General features: G+C 40.2%; 1 protein-coding gene across 4 annotated transcripts in view; it reads right to left on the bottom strand.

Annotated features, from left to right (window-relative positions):
* Nucleotides 1-4850: 4850 nt before the first annotated feature.
* The window catches only part of Septin11 (septin 11), an 89646-nt gene continuing 75155 nt past the window's right edge, over nucleotides 4851-19341 (bottom strand). For 3 of the 4 annotated variants that reach the window (XM_077110224.1, XM_076863988.2, XM_077110225.1), the window contains 3 exons: nucleotides 15084-15216; nucleotides 13328-13515; nucleotides 4851-5638 (listed from right to left, as the gene is read on the bottom strand). In XM_077110224.1, the coding sequence (XP_076966339.1) occupies nucleotides 5623-5638; nucleotides 13328-13515; nucleotides 15084-15216 (337 nt within the window). In that variant the 3' untranslated portion in view covers nucleotides 4851-5622. Of the gene's footprint in view, nucleotides 5639-6104; nucleotides 9912-13327; nucleotides 13516-15083; nucleotides 15217-19341 lie in introns of those variants that run through there. The other variant, XM_076863987.2, reaches the window with a different exon arrangement.

Here is a 19341-nt window from a genome sequence, read left to right as displayed (position 1 = left end):
GTAAGTCTAGAGAACTCAGTCCACTTTCTATGGTCTCTTTGAAAACTCTGGCTTGAGAAATAGCAGTGAACTAACTTTTCATTATGAATATTCTAACTATTCCTGTTTTATCCAAAACTTAATCTGTCCCAAGTTGGAATCTTGGCATGACAGCTAAGATTTGGGAACTTAAAACTATGTATCATAATTGTTTGGTGCCTCCTGATGGTTATAAGACCATTCCATGAAGCCTCTGGAAAGGCTAGGAAACTTGATGGGCATAAAGTAGTTCTTCTCTAATACTCCCACAGAAGAGGGGAAGAACATGCTGTAGTTCTTGAAGATTAAACTATAAGAGACTATTAACGAATAATATGAAGTTACCTGTGGAGAAGTGAATGTTTCCCCTATAGATGGATGATTGTCTTAGTGTGGAGGGGGAAGGAGAGCTGGGAATGAGTGCTTCCAAATACCAAAGAAAGCAAATGTAACACACTTGTGAGAAATATTCCTGACACTGCCTTTGTCTCTGAAGAAAGCTAGAGAGTAGCTCTTGACTCAGCTGCCTCGGCTTCCCACTGTTGAGGGAATTGAGAGATCAGTGTCTGTCCCCCCCAAGAAGTACTATTTCTTTTCTATGTTAGAGCCAACCACTTTTTTGTTGTCTATACTCCTCACATACCTGGATTGTCAAGCTTCCCAGTTAACTCTTCCTGAAGCAAGAAGGCAAGTTGTGCTTGAACATTACTGCCCAAAGCATCATGGTGGCTTCTTCCCTTGAGCAGAAAATGTTATTAAGTAATGATGCTCAACCAACATGATGGGTAGCTTATCTTCTTTCTAAGGTAGTTTGTACATTCTTTAACTGAAAAGGGAAGACACTGTGCCAAACTTGCTCACAATCATCCTGAGAGAAGCATCTCTGGTTTACATTATCAAATTGAGGGTTAAGAGAGTTGTACAGTGCCACATAGCCAAGAATTTTGAAAGAGGTTCAACTTCTAACTCATCTTAAACCTTTACCCTTCTATTTGACATCAGGATGTTTTGACTAATATGTAAATGTCACTTCTAAAGCCTCTCAAATTCTTGAAATTAGCGTTTAAACTATGTTAATAACAGTTTCCTATACTTACTAAATAATGCTTTGAGCTTTGACCACTAGATGGTGCTTCCAGAAAAAGAATCATTGTTTTAAATTTCTGAAAGAAATTGAGTTTGGGGGGGCTTCATCTAAGGTAATGAGCAGTTGAACACTGCCCTGGTTACTAAGTGCCACTGCATCAACAATTTTTGCAGTTTAACTAGTACAGATCACTTAAGGTACAGGATGCATGTAAAACGGAATGTCAGCAAAATCAGAGAAGGGTAAAAAAATGACTGGGTACCCAGTCTCAAACCAAAAACAAAACAAAACCCAGACCAATTTTACAAATTAAGCATCCTAATTAGTGAGTTTTGTGAGTCCTACAAAGTAGCCTAGAAATAAAATTGAGATGGTGTGAAAATGGGTTCTAAAAGCTTGATGCTTTAGATGTCATTAGGACAGTAAAGAATAAATGTTCACAGCCAGCATGTGAACATTGATGTCATTAGGACAGTAAAAAATAAATGTTCACAGCCAGCATGCATCAAGTAATTAAAAGCTTTTCTCCTCATAGTGATGAATTGAGTGGGTTTTACAAAATACTGATATGTAGGACAACTCCACTTCTGCCATCTGTTGACTACTCTTCTTCAATGCACAACCAACAATGGCTTATACAGAAATATGAATTCACAATTCTAGTTTTGTAGCTCCCCGCTTCTGAGTTAAGGATGCGGGAGAACTCTCCTTTTAGACTCAACATATAATCTTCATAATCAAATGTCAGAACTGTTGGTCTTATTATGTTACACAATAATTATTATTGCCTTAGCTAGGCAATAAAGAAGGAAAAAAATTTTTTTTTCTCAAATAGCTCTAGACACAGTGAACTGGTGTCTTATTTCCTGGGAACAGCAGCAGATACCCCCGAATGAAGGGCAAACTCCAGCAAAGAACAACAGAAATGCAACTGGTAATGGGACTCTCTTGCTATTCAGAATGTAATCTATCTTCAGATAAGTTAGCAATGCAAAGGGCTTATTTTTTCCTTCACTCCAAAAATTTACTATGCTTAGGAGGTGTAGAGTGAGAAGTGCACCTAACGTACATTTGGTGCATTTATGTAGAATAAAGTTTATGGAAAGGGAGTAGTATGGGTGGATGTAAAAAGCAAGGAGAGCTAGATCTGCAACTCTGATCAGAGTTCTAAAAGCATGTACAAAGAATGCCTGGGTTCTGCCCAACTCCTGATGGAATGTTATTCTACTCTTTACACAGACGTGCACATTCATTCTTTTGTGGGACAGACCTCATTAAAATAGCCTCTGCCTCTCCCGAGGCATAATTTTGAAAGACAATTTCCACAAAGGAAGGGAAGGCCATTCAACTCATGGTACTTCAAATGATTTGAGGCAGATGTGGACTCTTGCACTCCATATGATGTTCCACTGACAACCAGCAGATTGCATTTCTATAGAGTTACTAGTCAGGAATGGCAACGTTGAAAAGGCTTACGTGAGTCTTCACAAATGAATATATTCAGTTCCTTCACCAGCCCTGGGAATGACAGTTGCTCTCTAGAGATTGATCTGAAAGCCAGATGGCATCAGTCACAAGGACTAGATACCACAGTCATAACAATTCAAGCACAAGGGACTTCCAAGTGGACCCTCGTGCCCTCACTGTCAGTCTCCACTGTAGAAAGATGGTAAATCATCTGTCAAACAAAAGGTTTTGTGTAGAAAGTTCACCTAAATACAGCAAAAAATTATGTACTTAAGCTTCTCGACAACCAGAACTATTTACCCATAATATGTGCTAATGGTAGACAAAAATATAAATAAGGAATTTTCATACAAGTACTGTTGATGGGGAAGGTTTAGTCAAACACTGGAATAATGCCTTATTTTCATTTGCTGTGGCTCAGTGTATACTGATTCAGAAGATCAGATGTCTCCTTTATTCTTGTGTTGTACTAATCTTAAGAGGACCATCTAGACTATGCCTGTATTAGGCAGAGTCTATATCTAGTATCAAATAATATTTTTAAAAGATTGAATGAAAAATTAAAAGGCTGTCACCCATGGAAATATGTTCTGACGGCTAAGTTCTCCTTGCTTTTCTTTTCCACTATCTAGTTTGAGAAACCTAGTAATTTTTATTATTGCTGATCATTATCCCCAGGGTGGTTTCACACCCCTTTCACAGCCAGGAGAACTTGAGAACCTACCAGTTTTGCCAACACTTGAAAAAAGGAGCCACCGAAGGTAAAATGCCAAATCAATGGCAGTCTTAGAGAAATGGCAAGGCACTTGACAATGGTGTCCATGATTGGCTCCCCTAAGTTTACTGAATGGAGACTAACCTACTAAGAACAGCCTCTGTTCCTATCAAGGTTACTCTTAGACTGCCTCTAACCTGGGGGCTAAGATTGAAAAAGCATAGCAACTTCAGACCACACATTTCTCTACTTAGAAAAATAATACTACCTAGACTTTTAAACATTGCTCAAAAAAATCTTTACAACTGATGCAGGATGTTCTTAAAATAATAGTATAAAATTGATACAATATTAAAAATAAGGGGCTTAAGAATAAAGCCAATTATACTTTCAATGAGACCTACATGTTTAATTCTATGATAATGTGTTATATTCTGGTATCAAAGAGTTGTAACCCTTCCGTTGCCACTGATCCCATCACCAGATTTCTGTCTTTACAAATTGTGGTGTAGTATGAGGGAGACAGCTCTTGATTCATGGTTTCATTATCTAATGGCACAGATGAATCTGACTTTACTTACATTTAATTTCTCTCGAATACTCATCTCATGGCTTTAAGTAACCTCTTTCCAGGAATCAAAGCACCAGCCACTTTGCTTCGTCATTTATCTCACTGCCCAACAAAAGCATAGATTACCTTCTCATACAGAGGGGACCACTTCTAGGGTCCTGACCAATTCATGCTACCAATAGCACTTTTATGATCTACCTACTAGAGCTGGAAAAGATGCAAATAAGCAAAACTATAGGTAAGCAATGAACTTGGAAGGTAACTTCAAAGACATGACTATGTTCTGCTATCTACTGTTGAATTTGAAAATTTTACAACAGGTAGAGCTTATTTAAGTTATGGAGCCCTGAATCTGATTCATCACAACCAAGTCAGCACTGGAAATCAGACTGACGCAAATGGCAGAAGTGTGTGTTTGGATGTGGGTGTATCTGAAGTGATCCAGTGCTTTCATGACCAGCAGATATTTTGCAAACAGTGTGGCAAAACCTCTGGGTCACTCTGAGAAGACACTGTCAATCAGCCCTTGTTAACGATGCTGTCATGTGGGAGGGAGCTGGAATGTGCTTGTGTGGGGTTCATTTCTCATGGTGCAGGACACACGGGTCCTGGTGAAAAACCATGGACACAAGGTAAAGCAGAGCTTCACAACAAATAAAAAGGCAGGGATGGATCAGAAAAATCACTTTAAGGTATCTTTAAATATAAATTGAGCCCCAGAGTCAGAAAAGTCATCTACTCATTTTAAACATGATTAAGACCAGTAGATCAAAAACCCTAGTAACAAAAAAGGGGATTTTTTTTTTTTTTAGTTTTGTCTAAGATGAAGAGAACATACTAAACAGAATTTTGTGACTTAAACTTCACTCATATTTCCCCTTGAAGTGAGCTTAAAACTGGCATAATTTTGATACCAAAAGTAAGTTTGAACAACCAATACAAAAAACAAAACTAACTATAGAATTCCCCCCCCCCAAAAAAAAAAAAAAAAAACTCCCAAAGCAGAAACCCAATCCCAAACAACTTGTATAAGAGATGCAGGTAACAGAAAAAGGGTCAAATAAAACAATGGTTCCTGAATGTAAAGGAAGGATGCCCACTTCTCTTTCTCAAGAGGCAGATGGTCAGCTGAAAAATAAAAACATTGTATCAATAGGACACTCCAAAGGAAAAAAATGCAGCCATCTCTGTTCATGCAATATCAAATGTTAAAAAAAAAAAAAAAAATCCCAAACACCAAAACAACCCACAAGCCCACAAAACTAACAGAAGGAAGGAACACGTTGCCCAGATCTTATGACCTGATGGTAGTGAGGATCCTGATGGGGCTGTTCAGAATGTTGCTCATGGCACAGAGAGGTCGGGAGTTACCATGAGATCAAGTTTGCCCTGGAGGTGGGTCCACCTCAGGTTAGGGTCCATGAGTTCTTGGATCAGCAGCATCAAGAACATGACAGCTAAGCAAGAGGATTCTGGCACAAGACCTTGGGTCTGGGCCCAAGTTTTCTGTTTCTATTTCCTTTTAATTAATATTATTAAACTATTTTTGGTACTGAAGTCACTTCGGTAGCCACTGTGGGCAGTGGTTTGTAAACAAACATTGACAAATACAAACAGCAGTGCAATATTTGACCCAGACTTTAAAAGAACGGGAGGCGATGGTGGAAATGAGGTAACTCTTCCCCAACACGTGTGAACAGACAGCTCCTGCTCTTCTAATGCTCTATGTCCATTAGGAGAGAGTAGGGCTTGTCAACAGGATGGTTACATAAAGAAGAAGCTACAGAAGAGAAAAAAGAAAGGTTCAGATTCAAATTTGGTTCTCAAAATCTTAAAAAAAAAAGTGCTTCTCTATAACAAGCTGTGAAAGAACAGCGATGTGTCAGTTAGAGGGATGATGTCACTGAGCACAGCTGGAGGCACAGTGGCAGCGTGGGCACCGCAGGCACAGGTCAGAGAAGAGAATACCTCTGCTGGGCACCCAGATACGTGAATCCACAGGGCAGGCAGGGACAGGAATGGAGGGAAGGGGGCGGGGACCATACGTGAGCTGCAGGACACGACATGGCAAGTGTCTTGGAGAAGCTGGAGCTGCCCCTTGAGCAGCATCTGAAGTCCACCACGCAAGGCAAGAGAGCGTGAGACACTGCCATCCCTAGTTATTTTATCCAATATAATAAGCACGTGTATGTACATATGGATATCAAGCAGTGACTAAAAAGAACTCACAAAAGGGCACACAAAACAATGTTTGGGTAAAAATATATTTTCCCCTGCTTAATGTCTTGGCACTAGTGATATATGCATAGATTACCTGTTCACCACTCTCCTACCTTAACAGAAACCAAATTATGCAGCACGCTGCTAATTTCATACTTGAAAAAAATGAGACTTCACAATAATACAATTATTTTAGTTCTTAAAAAAGACAAGTGTCTAACATGCATCTTACATATATGACAATTCTGCATTAACACTGAAAGTAGATTACATAACAGTTTTAGAAAACACATCGGTTATTTTCAAACAGCAAAATGACAAGAATCTACAGCTACAGTTTAAGGCATATCAGCATATTTTAAAAATTAAGAAATAGACAAAGTTCTAATGCTGTTCACAGCTTAATTTTCAATTTATTTTTAAAAATTCCCTTCATACCTACATACAAACTAGACTTTGTAGGTCATAATTCCCGCTAAAGAATCATCGCACATGTCCTGCCAACAGAACCAGGACTTTGGAAGCTGAGACTTGACAATTCCAGACACTTGCAAGGGGCAAAGCCAAGGAATCTGAATGGACAGTTCAGGTTGGACACACAGAGACAGCATGACGTGGGCCAGGAACAGCTGAAAAACCTGACTCAACAAACCATGTGTGAAACATTTATGGATACATCAAGAAAGTCAGGAAAACGTGTGCGTTCATTGGAGGTGCACAAGATATGGAAAATAAGCATATTGCTGGTGAGTTACAAAGCAGGGAAGGAAGATTACAAGACACCTTGCCCAGCGTTGTTATCAAACAGTTCCCTGGTTGAGAGATGATGCCTTTTTAGACAAAACCTTGACCATTAATGCAGAGCCTATGCTGGGAAAACCCAGTCTCTGACCTGCAATAAATTCCCATACGTGCTCTTCCATCACATCCTACAACACATACAACTGTTGGGGGTATGTACAGTGCAGAAGAAGGAAAAAGATGGTTATTATATTTGAACAGAAGATGGGGGCGGGGGAGAGGAACTGGAACTAACTGGCCAAAAAAGAAAAAGAAGCAAAACAATGACCACTGTTACTGTTAGCACCAAGGAGAGCCCATTTATCAAGATCCAAAATTTAAGTGATCATGAAGTCGGCCCAGCATAAAAGGTTTCTTTCTTTTTGATTTGCTCCAATGAAAGGTGGCAGTTTCTCATTCTAGTTTACAACGTCAGAGTCAAGGACTCTGAATAACATCCAATGATGCCCATGATACTGTGCAGAACACAGGCTGGGATCAGGATTTCCGATTTCCACATTGAAATCAAGGAGTTGAAAAACATGTAAATTGTCAGGGGGGGAAACATGGCCACTTTAGATATTTTTAATTTGTTTAGAAGAAAAGTTACTCAGACCATTCTCTCCCTACCCCCTCAAAAAAAAAAAAAAAAAAAAAAAAAAAAAGGAAAAAAGAAAATCCATCCATCCCATTTGTTTTCTCTAATTTTAAAGCGTTAGAAAGATCTGGAAGGTTTCTCACTACTATACTTACATGCAAAGGCGAAAGCACATCCAATTAGATTTGAGGATATCATTTATTCCGTGCAGAGCCAAGGACTACTGTGAAAAAAGGCATAGATACAGAAAGAAAAAGAGCAGCAATAACAAACTAAACAAGGCTGGGGAGCAGTGGTAGAAAAAAGTTCAGAAGCAACACATTTTTTTGAAAAAAGCTTCTATATGTTTCTTTTGACTTTTTATTCCCTGACTCTCCATCTGATTCATTTTGCTGTGTAAATTTTAATGCAAAAAAAAAAAAAAAAATCAATCCAATCAATCAATCATCTTGGAATCAAAAAGTCAGCAGGATGCTTTTCGTGCTAGGCTCATATTTAAAAGCTTTCAGGGATGCAAGAAATAGAATTGAAAAGTATGTTTTCTGGTTACAAGGCACAAAAATGCTCACACAAGCAGTGGTTGGAACAAGCATATGACACAAAGATTCAAGCTTTTGTGTAGTGCTCAGCGTAGGAGCAAACGCAGCCCATGGTTAGAGTCGGCATGCCGTCTAGTGCTGGACAGCCAGTTTCAGAACTGCTATACAAACAAAAGCTAAGACAAAAATGATGGTCTAGTGGCTTCTCAACCTGTGAAGACCATAACTGCTGCTGGTCTAGTTGGCAGGGTCTTTCCCAGCTTAGTTTGCATTCCAATGAAACTCATTTCCTTACTTTGCCTAATTAAGCCTACATCAGGTTCATGGGAGAGTGTCCCTTCTTTCCCCTCAGCATGACTGGGGACAAAGAGAAGGTTGGGGGGGATCTTTGTTGGAATCAAATACTTATTACTTTAAAAACAAAGTGTGTGTCAGGGGAAGGGAGGTGCAGCATATTCTACCTTGTTTAACTTAATATGCAACTAGCAATGGTCAGAGGGGAAACCCAGAGGTGACGTGTTGGGTTCATGAGAAATGTTATTCTTTTAAGTAAGAAGTAGGAGAGGACAGGGTTAGAAAGCTGCGAGGATCTTGTTGGGATCAGGGGAACAAGCATATACAAAGACAAGCATGTGAAAGGACTGACACAGAAAAGAGATCAGATATGCCCTTCTCCATACAAATCAGGAAGGTAGTATATGTCCTGGCATATGAGTTAGTCCCAACCCTGGATGAGACGGTGGGCCTGAGACACAAAGGGCAGGTAGAGTCAGTCATGGTGAGGGGACAAGTGTGGAAATTTCATTCAAGACAATTGACTCTGAAACAGCAAGGAAACTGGCAGTGAAGTTGAACTTCTTTTCTTTCCTTTTTATTTTTTGGACTCATGGGTTTTGTTGCCTGCCTTCTCAGTTTTACCTTAAATTGATGATGTCCTTTCAAATTGGTGCTACAGATGACACACACACACAATTTATAGCAAATTTCCTATGTGCAGTATTTGTGAAACTTTCTCTCGTGGTTAGTGAATAGTTTTACTACAAGTACCAATGACCAGTGCCTCAGCCTGCTGAGAGCAAATGTAGAAAAGGGTCCTCACTGTAAATAGATTGTGGGAAGCCCATCTCCTCCTCAGTGGAAGATTCTTTTACAATCAGTGATATAGGACCTGACCTTTGAGACCTTGATCGGAGGGAGGATGAAAAACACACTGGCCAACATGAACGTGATCATCATTTCCTTACACCAGTCGGTGCCAACTCGGCCAGGTTTGAGTGGGTGTTCAGATGCAGTCTCAACCCCTGAGGGGAGACAGTTGGAACAGACCACAAGCTCAAGCCAATAATGTTAGCCATTAAAACAAACAAAAATTCATGCAAATGTAAAAGTCATCTATGATGCTCACCCACCTTTCTGCCTACGTTCAAATCTATCTTAGTTTGGGGCTGGTGTGGAAAAAAGACAGGGAGTTCGGGATTGTGCAATCATGGAGATGAACAATCAAGAAAATGCAAGTTGTTGTCATGGCTATTCAGGGTTTTAGTTCAGCTGCTGAGGCGGTGAGAAGTTTTCACATCAGACGTACAGGCAGCATTTTACCCACTTTCCTCGATCCAAAGCGACATACAAGTAACAGGCATGCTTCCCGCTGCCATTCGGAACAGGCATAAAGGGCAAATCATTTAATTTCCGGAAACAAAAGTCCAGCTGCACAGAGCCTTTGCTGTTATTCCCTTGTTCTATGGTTTTCCACCACCCGACAACATTCAGCAAAATGAGTTAAGAGTTATTGGTGTTTGGGGAAGGGCAAAACAAAATAAAACAAAAGGACACAGATGGCAGAGATACACTATTACTGCAAAAGCAGGTGAATGCGGGAACATCCTTGGCTTGCCAGGCTTTATGTGAAGCTTGCACTGCAAGTTAAAAACAAAACAAAAAAGTTAGAAATAATAATAAATAAAAAAAAAGAAAGGAAAAATTAGGAGCGCCAGCACCAGCATTCAGTGATGGTGAATGCTCATGCAATGATTATGGAACTGACAGAAATTAAAAACCAAAAATCTGAATAGGCTATTCTACATGACAAGCAAAAGCGAAATTTTAATACTGAATCAAAGAACACATGGTTAGTTTCCATTTGCATGTAATTTAGAATTCACAAGTGACTTCTTGAAACCACTGCATATTCCGGTGGAAGGATTTACTGTTTGGTTTTTGTTTTCTCAAATAACACACAACCATGATCTACTGGATGCTGTTATCGCGTTAGCACTGAATAGGAACTTCATCTTCCACTTTTTGAGCTGCTAAAGGAGTCAGAGAATAAATACACAATAAATGCCTTTGTACAAATGGCTTGGAAACATCTACAGTAGCTTGGGGATCAGAATATAGTGGATGAAGACATGCTACTAATCTAGTTGGGAAGGACAAAAAAAGATCATTATATGGTTATAGCTACTGCAATGCCGAGAGCTTTCCCCTCTTTTAGGAACAAAGCAATGCCAAACCCAAGATCCATGTCTAATTTTAGGCAAGTCCAAAACATGCAACTTTATTCCTTCGCAAAAATCAAAATGTATGTGTGCTTAAAAACAAAGGTGAGTAGATGGTTGGGTAAACTGTTACTCCATGCCAGTTTTTAAATGATGAATTTGAAAGCTTTCTTTTGGATTAGATGCATTTTAACTAGCTAATGCCTACTGGCAATTGTGCAAACTGTTTTCAGAAGAGATGAATGCTGTCCACTGAACAACTTACCCTCGGGCAGTCCCACCACTGTGGTGTAGCCGCAAACAAGGAAAGTGACTTGGTGGCCAGAGATGGCAGAAGGTGGGGTCCAGCTAATGGCAGTGCCAGGGTTAGTTCTACTTTGTAATCTTAGGTAATGTTATATACTCTCATGCCACTACAGGTCAAGGAGAAGTATAAAGCCTTACCTATGTTAAAAAAGGAGCGTGTCATTAGAATAGAAAAAGAAAATTTTAAACTATTAGAAAAACTAAGGTAAGGTTGAAGGGGGAAGCATAGCAGATTAAAAAAAGAAAAATATCTTTGTAAATTTTCTACCCCAAACAAAGCCAGCTCCTAAGAGGTGACTATGGCAGCTCTGGCACCTGATCCAGCTACACTAAGAGGAAGAGGCTGTTTCTGTGCGAGGTGCTCCTCTGGTTGCACTGCTTCCTGTCTTTCTGTGGGCCTCTCTAACCAAACCCTTCCACTGCCACAGGCAATAAGAGGGGTGGATTTTTGTTTCTCCACTATGACACTTCAGGCCTCCAACTAGCTTTCACTATACAAAAGAGATATGAAAAAATATGTGCCATTGTCGGGTGCAGAACCTGGTAACTATTATGAACCAAGTCTAATGCCATAAGTAACAAAGCAGAATATATAAATAAAGCTAAAACAGAATTCACACAGATGTCATGTAAACTTTAAAAGCTTAATTGGTAAGGCCCAAGATGGGAAGAAAATAAGCTAAAATATCAAAGGGGCAAGAAAAAAACCTCCCTGTGCTGGGAAGTTGGTTACTACGTAGATTTTTTTTATGGAGGCACAATATTGATCAGCTCTTGGGATTTCCATTACTTAAAGGCACATCCAGTATACATGAAATATTCTTTAACATTGCTGGTCTTCTATAAACATTTTTAGTTTTAAACTTGTACCTTGACGCACTTTAGTGTTTTGGGAAAAAGAAACCTAGACTTTGGGTTCTCTAAGCTGAATCAGCAGCTTTTTCTCTCATCCACACCTACAGACATACATGTACACACATACCATACACACACGTGCACCCTATTTTTATCTTGGGTTAGTCTGGATCGAGGGTACAAAGCCAAATGGCTTTCATGTGTCTTCACTGGACGAGTCATGTAGCCTCTGAATCTGTGTGTGGACAACATCACCCTAGTGTCAGATACTCTTCCAACACACAGAGCTAAGAAGCATTCTCTTGAATTGGATTATGATCTGAGCAACTGATTCTCTCAGAATTAATCCAGGATAACCAATCTGGGGCCCTTGGACTCCTCTTTGGTCACTTACATCTGTATCCACCCCAGTTAAAATCACCCCTCATCCTCACCAACTATTTCTGTTATTGCTTAGAAAAGATGCCTGCCCCTTTACCCTTGACACATTTCTTGCTACTTCAAAGCTTGGCAAGTCAGCGTACAAAATGTAGCTTAATATTCTCTCCGTGTGTCACTGTAGCAGTACATTTTGATCTTTACTAAGGGGACAATGGCTGTGCTCACTTTCCCCTTTCAATTAGGATTGCACAGACACTCAATCCTATGAGCTATATTTTTAAAGAATGTAATCTTTGCCTTTTTGAGTATCATATTTTTGTTATTTGCTTAGTTACCTGCTCTTTCCCTAGAACCCTATGGCATCTAAGGATGAAGAGCAAGAATCCTCAAACAAGCTCCGAGTTGCTTCATAGCTGCCCTAAGAGTATGGCAGGTTAAATAGACAAAAGAGGGTGGCATCTGTGGGCTTGCCATTGGGCCACCACAAAGGTTTCCTTCAAAGGCCTTCTTATCGCCATATTTACTATAACCAGCAGCTATTGTCATAAAACTCACTCTGTATTCTTTAACGAGATTCAAAGGAGAGCTTCAAGTGACAGAATTTCAAGGAAGCTCAAATCTCCCCTGGGTTCAGGCAGCTGCTACTGGAACGTCCTAAGAAGTGACCAACTCAAGAGCAGAATCTGAACCTTTGGCACATTGACTCAAGACAATATTAAAAACTATTTTGTGAGACTTGAGGGTTGGCAGGGTATGTTAACGGGAAGGGCATTTTGACTGCATTTCACAGTAAGATCATTCACCACCTTGTTGAATTTAGAGGAAAACCAGTGGCTACAAGCAGCTCTTCCCGCTGTTTTAGTTTGGGAACATGATTCTCAATGACTGGCTTGCCAGGCCTTACAACACAGAGTGGGAAAACAATTTGAACAATCAAGATTTTAAGATGCTCTTTATCAAGAGAATCATGAGAACTGTCTTCAGAGGTACTGAAGAGAAATAACCTGTCTTCTCTGAGAATCCTAGCGTTGGTGCAGACGATGCTATGGGAGATGACAGGTTAGTCCATCCTGATTGCTTGATCAACGTGGTCAAGTTTTATAAATTAATCCTTGTGTACCCTTTAAAAATACTTTTAAAAACATTTATCATCTTCCCTGCACTGTAGAGAAAATACTTGCTTTTTATTTTTCTGGTAATAGACCAGTTTCCAGTCTGTCAATGGGTAAAGCAGACATGCAAGAGGAATAAATTGTTAGAGGTCCCCAGTAGATGGGGTGGCACCTGCTTACTTTTTCTTATCCTTGTCTTTCTTGGTTTGCTGGGCCCCAGACTGCTGGGCCTGGGACTGTAGTAGCTGCGCTGCTGCTTTCTTCTTCTGGAAATTGTTCACCTCGTCCTCGAGCTCCTTCTTCTTGTCTTCCACTTTCTTCTTCTCTTCTTGGTGTGTCCGCTTTAGAAGGTCAAACTTCTCGTGGAGCTGGAGAGAAAAAGAGGCAGACATGCTTGGAGAAGGGAAGGAAACTACTAATGTAGACCATGTGAATCTGCTCAAAAACAAAAGTTGCATCATGTGGCTGCTGGTGCTTTCACTGCAGGAGTGTAGTACTGTCTGGTGGCTTATCGGAGGAGCCAGGCTAAGGTTCTCAGAGCATCCCTGAGTCCTAAGCTCCTTTGTTACTTGAGCTCCTTGGGGCTAAAAATTCCTTGAAAACCCTGATAAAAAGAAGGTAACAAAAAAATCCATCCTGGTAGTAAAAGCACTTCTTTATTTCTGATTCTTTTTCACCATGTATGAAATATGTTAACTTAAGAGATGTACACAATGACTACAGAGATATAAACACATATCCATATTTAAAAAAACACAATCACAGGATGGGGGTGTAGCTCAGTGGTAGAGTGCCTCCCAGCATGCATGAGGCTCTGGATTCATTTTCCAGCAGACACACAGACACATTCAGAAACAAATACAGAGAGGGAGGGATGCAGAAAGGGAAGAAGAGAGGGAAGGAATGTTTACTAGAAAATTTTAAATTTTTACCCATCATCCATTTGGTTCTTAAAGCCATAGCAAATAAAGCTCAATATTCCTTTCTCAGCAGCAAAACCATCTTGAGTGCTTAGTTATTCAAATAACCCCTAAGTTTTATTAGTCTTTTAAAGATAAATTAAAATAAGATAAAGTTACTTAGATGATTTCATTTAGAGAAGCATTGAGTTATAGGTCAAGCACTTGAGACTCATTTATCTACCAGCAAAAGCAGACATCTTTCTCTATCTCTCTCAAACAGAATGGGATGAGTGTTATGCTCAAAATTCATGTAAACTTTTAGGACACAGTTGGTTTGGCCTGTGGGTGAGCACCAAGGTTGGAGGGATTCTGAGATTAGGAAGCGCAAGCTGGTAAGGGAGAAACCTGGGCACAGACGTGGAGTATGGGTTTTGCTTCACACTGTAACACACTAGAGAATGCCCTCCACTGTTTAGCCGAATTGTCTGATAGACTAAAATAATAATGACAGTTCCAGAATCCAGACTTTCATATGTCAAGAATTGTAAACTGAAGAAACACAGAGCTGCAAAGACCATATGATCAGGACTAGAAACCCAAGATCTAAATCATGCTATATGTATGGTTCCCAGTTTTTCATCTGCAAAATGAGGATAAGATTATCTAGCTGGATGTGGTGGCACACATCTCTAACGCCAGCAGCTCAGAAGGCTGAGGCAGGAGGATTGCAAGTTCAAAGCCAGCCTCAGCAATTTAGCAAGACCCTGTTTCAAAATATTAAAGAAAAATAAACAGGGGAGGGACTGGGGATGTAGCTCAGTGGTTAAGCATCCCTCAGTTCTATCTCACTGTCAAAACCAAACCAAAACAAAAAAGATATCTGGCTCACTCTTCTTGCCAGGTTAGTATGCCACTTGTGATAAAATATGTGCAGCAAGTACTTGAACTGGCATGAAATCCTATAAAAAATATATATATATTATTAAAATAATTCTCCTAGATTTTTGTTTGTTGCAGGAGGACAGACAGCTTACCTCTTTCTCTGCCTCTTTAAGTTCAGCCTCTTTCTCCTTCACTCTCATAACAAACATCTGTCTCATCTCTTCTTCTTTCTTCTGCAATTCTCCCAGGAATTCATTCCTTTTTGCTTCATAGGTCTCCTGAAGACTATTCAAAATCCACAAACCAAGGGCAGGGTTATGAAATTGCATTGTTATGAAATTTCAGTGTACATCATTTCTATCCATCTACTTCCCAAAAAACAGATAAAGCTGCTGCCTACCATATTAAAGCTCAAATAGAATGAAAGTTATTTACACTGGGATTGAAAAGACAAGTGCATCGAAAACCAGAAATGAATCAATAAACACAATGCTGCACTAAGGGAAATCACTAACTAGCCAAGTTTTAACTCACACACGTTCACACAGAGATAGCCTGGGCTGAGGATGTGATTTTGAGTTTTAGAAGATGAAGGCGGCCTAGTAGGGGGTGAAATGAACAGGGAATGAAGTCAGACAGAGCAAAATTTGAATTCTGGCCCCACCAACTGACTGACCTTGGGAAAGGACCAGCCTCTCTAACTCTGCAACTATGAGACGTGGATACAACAGCACTTACCTTCTGGGATGCGATTATTAGAATTAGATGCAGGACAAGTGAGTAAAGCATTTGACATAAAATCAGTGCTTAATAAATGTTCCCCTTCCTCCACTCATCTCCCTCCAGCCCTCAATCTGAAAAACAGACTCAGTGAAAATACTAGAGAGACAAGAGTACTTCTAAGGGTAGAAGAGAAAACTGCTACTTTTCAAGTTATATCACCAAATGTAAATCGTGCAGGAAGGATTTTATTTTCATTTTAAGCCCCATCTTCTTCCTGTCTGCAGAACTGAGAGCCTAATATTTTATACTGAGTGCCATAACGCAGCTTTATCTCTAAGTCAGAACATTTACAGAGAAAACTACGTTTACAGAGAAACTACCTTTGGTAACACAATCAAGAAAACACACCCCACCCCACAGGTGCACTATAAATAGCTGCTGATATTTTACAAGGTGTTCATCCCCGCCCCTACCCCATCAGTTTCCCTAGAACAATGGTTGTATGGAGTCTGCAATACAATGTTTGTATTATATCTACCTTTACCCATAGACCTATTCACCCCAGGGATAAATTACAAACTGAATACAAACTGTGGAGGACCCAGGGTCCCTGTAAAGCCCCCACAATAGCCACAGAAACATTAGATGGAAAGAAGGGGGAGCAGGGCATGAACTGAACAATTAGGTTAGGATTAGAATCTATTAGTTAGGATGGTGCACTTCTATAATTATCACCCTTATTAGTTTATGAGAAATAAATTCTCCAGTCCCCAACACTGCCAGCCCTATCTACTTGTGAACAACCATGAGTCTTGAGTTTCCATAAATATATTTAGCTTTCATATTACGAGACAAACACAAGTTGGACAGTGTTAATGTTAGGTAATACTAATAGCACTATTTGGTCTATAGTCACTGAGAGATTGAATTCTGTTGGCAAGAAAACTATAAATAATTCACGAATTTGGTTTTGTCAGCTTGTAATAAACTCTTCATCACTGTTATGTGGGTCAGAACTACCAAAGGAAGCTAGGCATGGGGGTGCACGCCTGTAATCCCAGTGGCTCGGAGACTGAGACATGAAGATCACGAGTTCAAAGCCAGCAACTTAGGGAAGCCCTAAGCAACTTGGCAAGAACCTACCTCTAAAAAAAAATATCTAAAAGGGCTGGGGTTGTGTATATATAAAAATTGGCTTGGTGGTTAAGCACCTGGGTTCAATTCTTGGTATGAAAAAAACTGCCAAAGGAAGAGAATGACTTGTCCTTATTATGAAATATTACAGAAAACTCAATTTCTGTTGATTTTAGTATAATGAACACATCTCTCTTCTAACAAGCAATGGAATACCTTTTCATAGAAATAATACCCAACATGTGGTGTTTTAGAGATCACCACCTAGTTTCAAGATAGGATCTCTGAATGAGGTTTCTAAAACTGAGAGTTAGGTGCTGTGTGTGCTTCTCCTTAAAAGGATTCACAATGCACAGGGCATCCCCCCTGGCAGCACAGCAGGACCACGGGGCACACCTGAGTATACTTTTTCTAAATTCATATTTCCAAGCCCACTCCTAGAGATGCGGATTCAGAACATCTGGCTAAGGTAACATCTGTTTTGAAATGCTTCCTGGGAGATCACAGGTAACCAGCTGGCTAACCTCTGCTTATCTGAGAAGCCCTTCAGTGAGAGAAACAGGTGGACTTGTTTTAGTGTTTTATCATAGGAACTTTCTGAAGGAACTCACAGATAGAATGTGGTTTGAGTAATGCTACCCCAAATACTGAGAATTCCCACGATGACTCTGTTGTATCTAGTCCCAACCACAACCTAACTCATGCCCCAGTTTCTGGAAATACATTTTCAAACTATGTATCACAGTCCAATCATAGATTTTTTTTAAAAATCATACATCTCAATCATGATTTTAAAAGAAAAAGATCGAGACTAGGACAGAAAGCAACAGAGTGCAGTGCAAACAGAAGAGTTGGTGTGTAGACACACCAATCACAATGGAAAATGTTTTGTATACTCCAAATGCCTGTCTAGAATGCCCTGTTCTTGAGAAAGCCTAAGAGCACCTTTGCTGTCAGCAAGACTGGTCTCAGCCACAGGCTGGTAGTTCCCTGGGCCAGCACAGGGGAAAAGGGCTCAACAAATGCTACTACTAAATTATTCTGTACCCTACGATGTGAACCAGTTTTGACATGGGAAACGATAATCACAGCAACATATGAGAAAGAATCCTAAAACCTTAGCCCAAGGAACCAAACAAAATTAAGTTATTTACAAATAATTTAGAAAACCTATAATATCCACAGAGTCCTATTCCCTAGGCGCCTCCATCAGTTGAGCTGTTATTACCCAGAGATTGTAGAAACCCTAATATTTCCAGGTATCAAACTCCAGTTCTGAAGCTGGGACTGTAGCTCAGTGGTAGAGTGCTTACCTAGCATGTGTGAGGCACTGGGTTCGATCCTCAGCACCACATAAAAATAAAGTTATTGTGTCCATCTACAACTAAAAAGAAATATATTTCGAGTATAAAAAATAGAAACAGAACTCTCACAGGGGCAAGGGACCCCAAAATGTTTTAATCTCTGAGACAATGGTGGAATGAGCACTTTCTGTGGCCTGACCAGTGGGGAGTCCAGAAGGGGCTTTTTGTGAGGAGGAGGAAGCAGTTTGAGCAGGGACTTTTGTACAAAGGGCAATGGTATCTCAGGAGAAAAAGAAGTGGGGAATAGCCAAAGGAGACACAATCAGGTCCAGTGGCGGCCTAAGTCCTCTCTCCTCATTTACCCTAAAATGCCGCTCAGAAAGAGAGCTGGAATAAGAGGGTCCTGGGTCCAGGGAAGAGATAGCTGCTCTCGTTAGGTGGAAGTGAGTTCCAAGGCTAGACAGCAGTGAGCCTACACGGGGGTGAGTGGGCACAGGAAGGGTAGGCTGATCCTGGATATCTATGCTCTCTGCCAGGAGACAATAAAGACAGCACTCTAAGCACAAGCAGGTTCAAGGACAACCCCAGGGCCAGACTCCATTAGCTTTACTGCCTCTAGTGTGCTTCTGAGGCCTGAATTCTCCCGTCACTGGCAGCCTGGCTCCTCATTCTCACACTGTGTAACACACACAGGTAACAGCTGTCACTACTAGAACTGATCTTAAAGCTCACTCTTTGCTACAGACACATGATACAGTACTGCTTAAAGGAAAGGATAAACTTCAGCAAACACCCACATAGGAATCTACTTTGAGGATATTAAAAAACCTGAAGGCTTTTAGATTCCTCCAAAGTCATCCTAAATTCATATGAGGAAAAAAATCTCCTATGAATATCCAGGAGTGATGATTTTAAAGTTGAAATTCTGGGAAGTCCCTGAAATCAACTGTCTTTTCTGCTTTTCCTGAATTCTGCCATCCTTTACATGAGATCTCCTAACTCCACTCCTCCCTCAATGGTCCCAGGTGCTCAGGAAGTGCTAGATGGGGTAATGATTCCTTAGGGGAAAGGCTCAGCCCTTTTAAAGTAGTGGTTTCCAAGAAAAGGAAATCAAACTCATCTCACATTGCTCTTTACCTTCATGTATAAACCAATGCCACCTTTTTTGTTCTAAATGATCTTTCTAGTAGTGAGAGGGACCTGCTTTGAGTGAGCAGCTTTCTAATTTAAATGCAAAACAGGTCCTGTT

Source organism: Callospermophilus lateralis, chromosome 8 (genome assembly GCF_048772815.1).
Source record: "Callospermophilus lateralis isolate mCalLat2 chromosome 8, mCalLat2.hap1, whole genome shotgun sequence".
NCBI classification, from domain to species: Eukaryota; Metazoa; Chordata; class Mammalia; order Rodentia; family Sciuridae; genus Callospermophilus; species Callospermophilus lateralis.
This window is presented reverse-complemented; position numbering and strand designations above follow the sequence as displayed.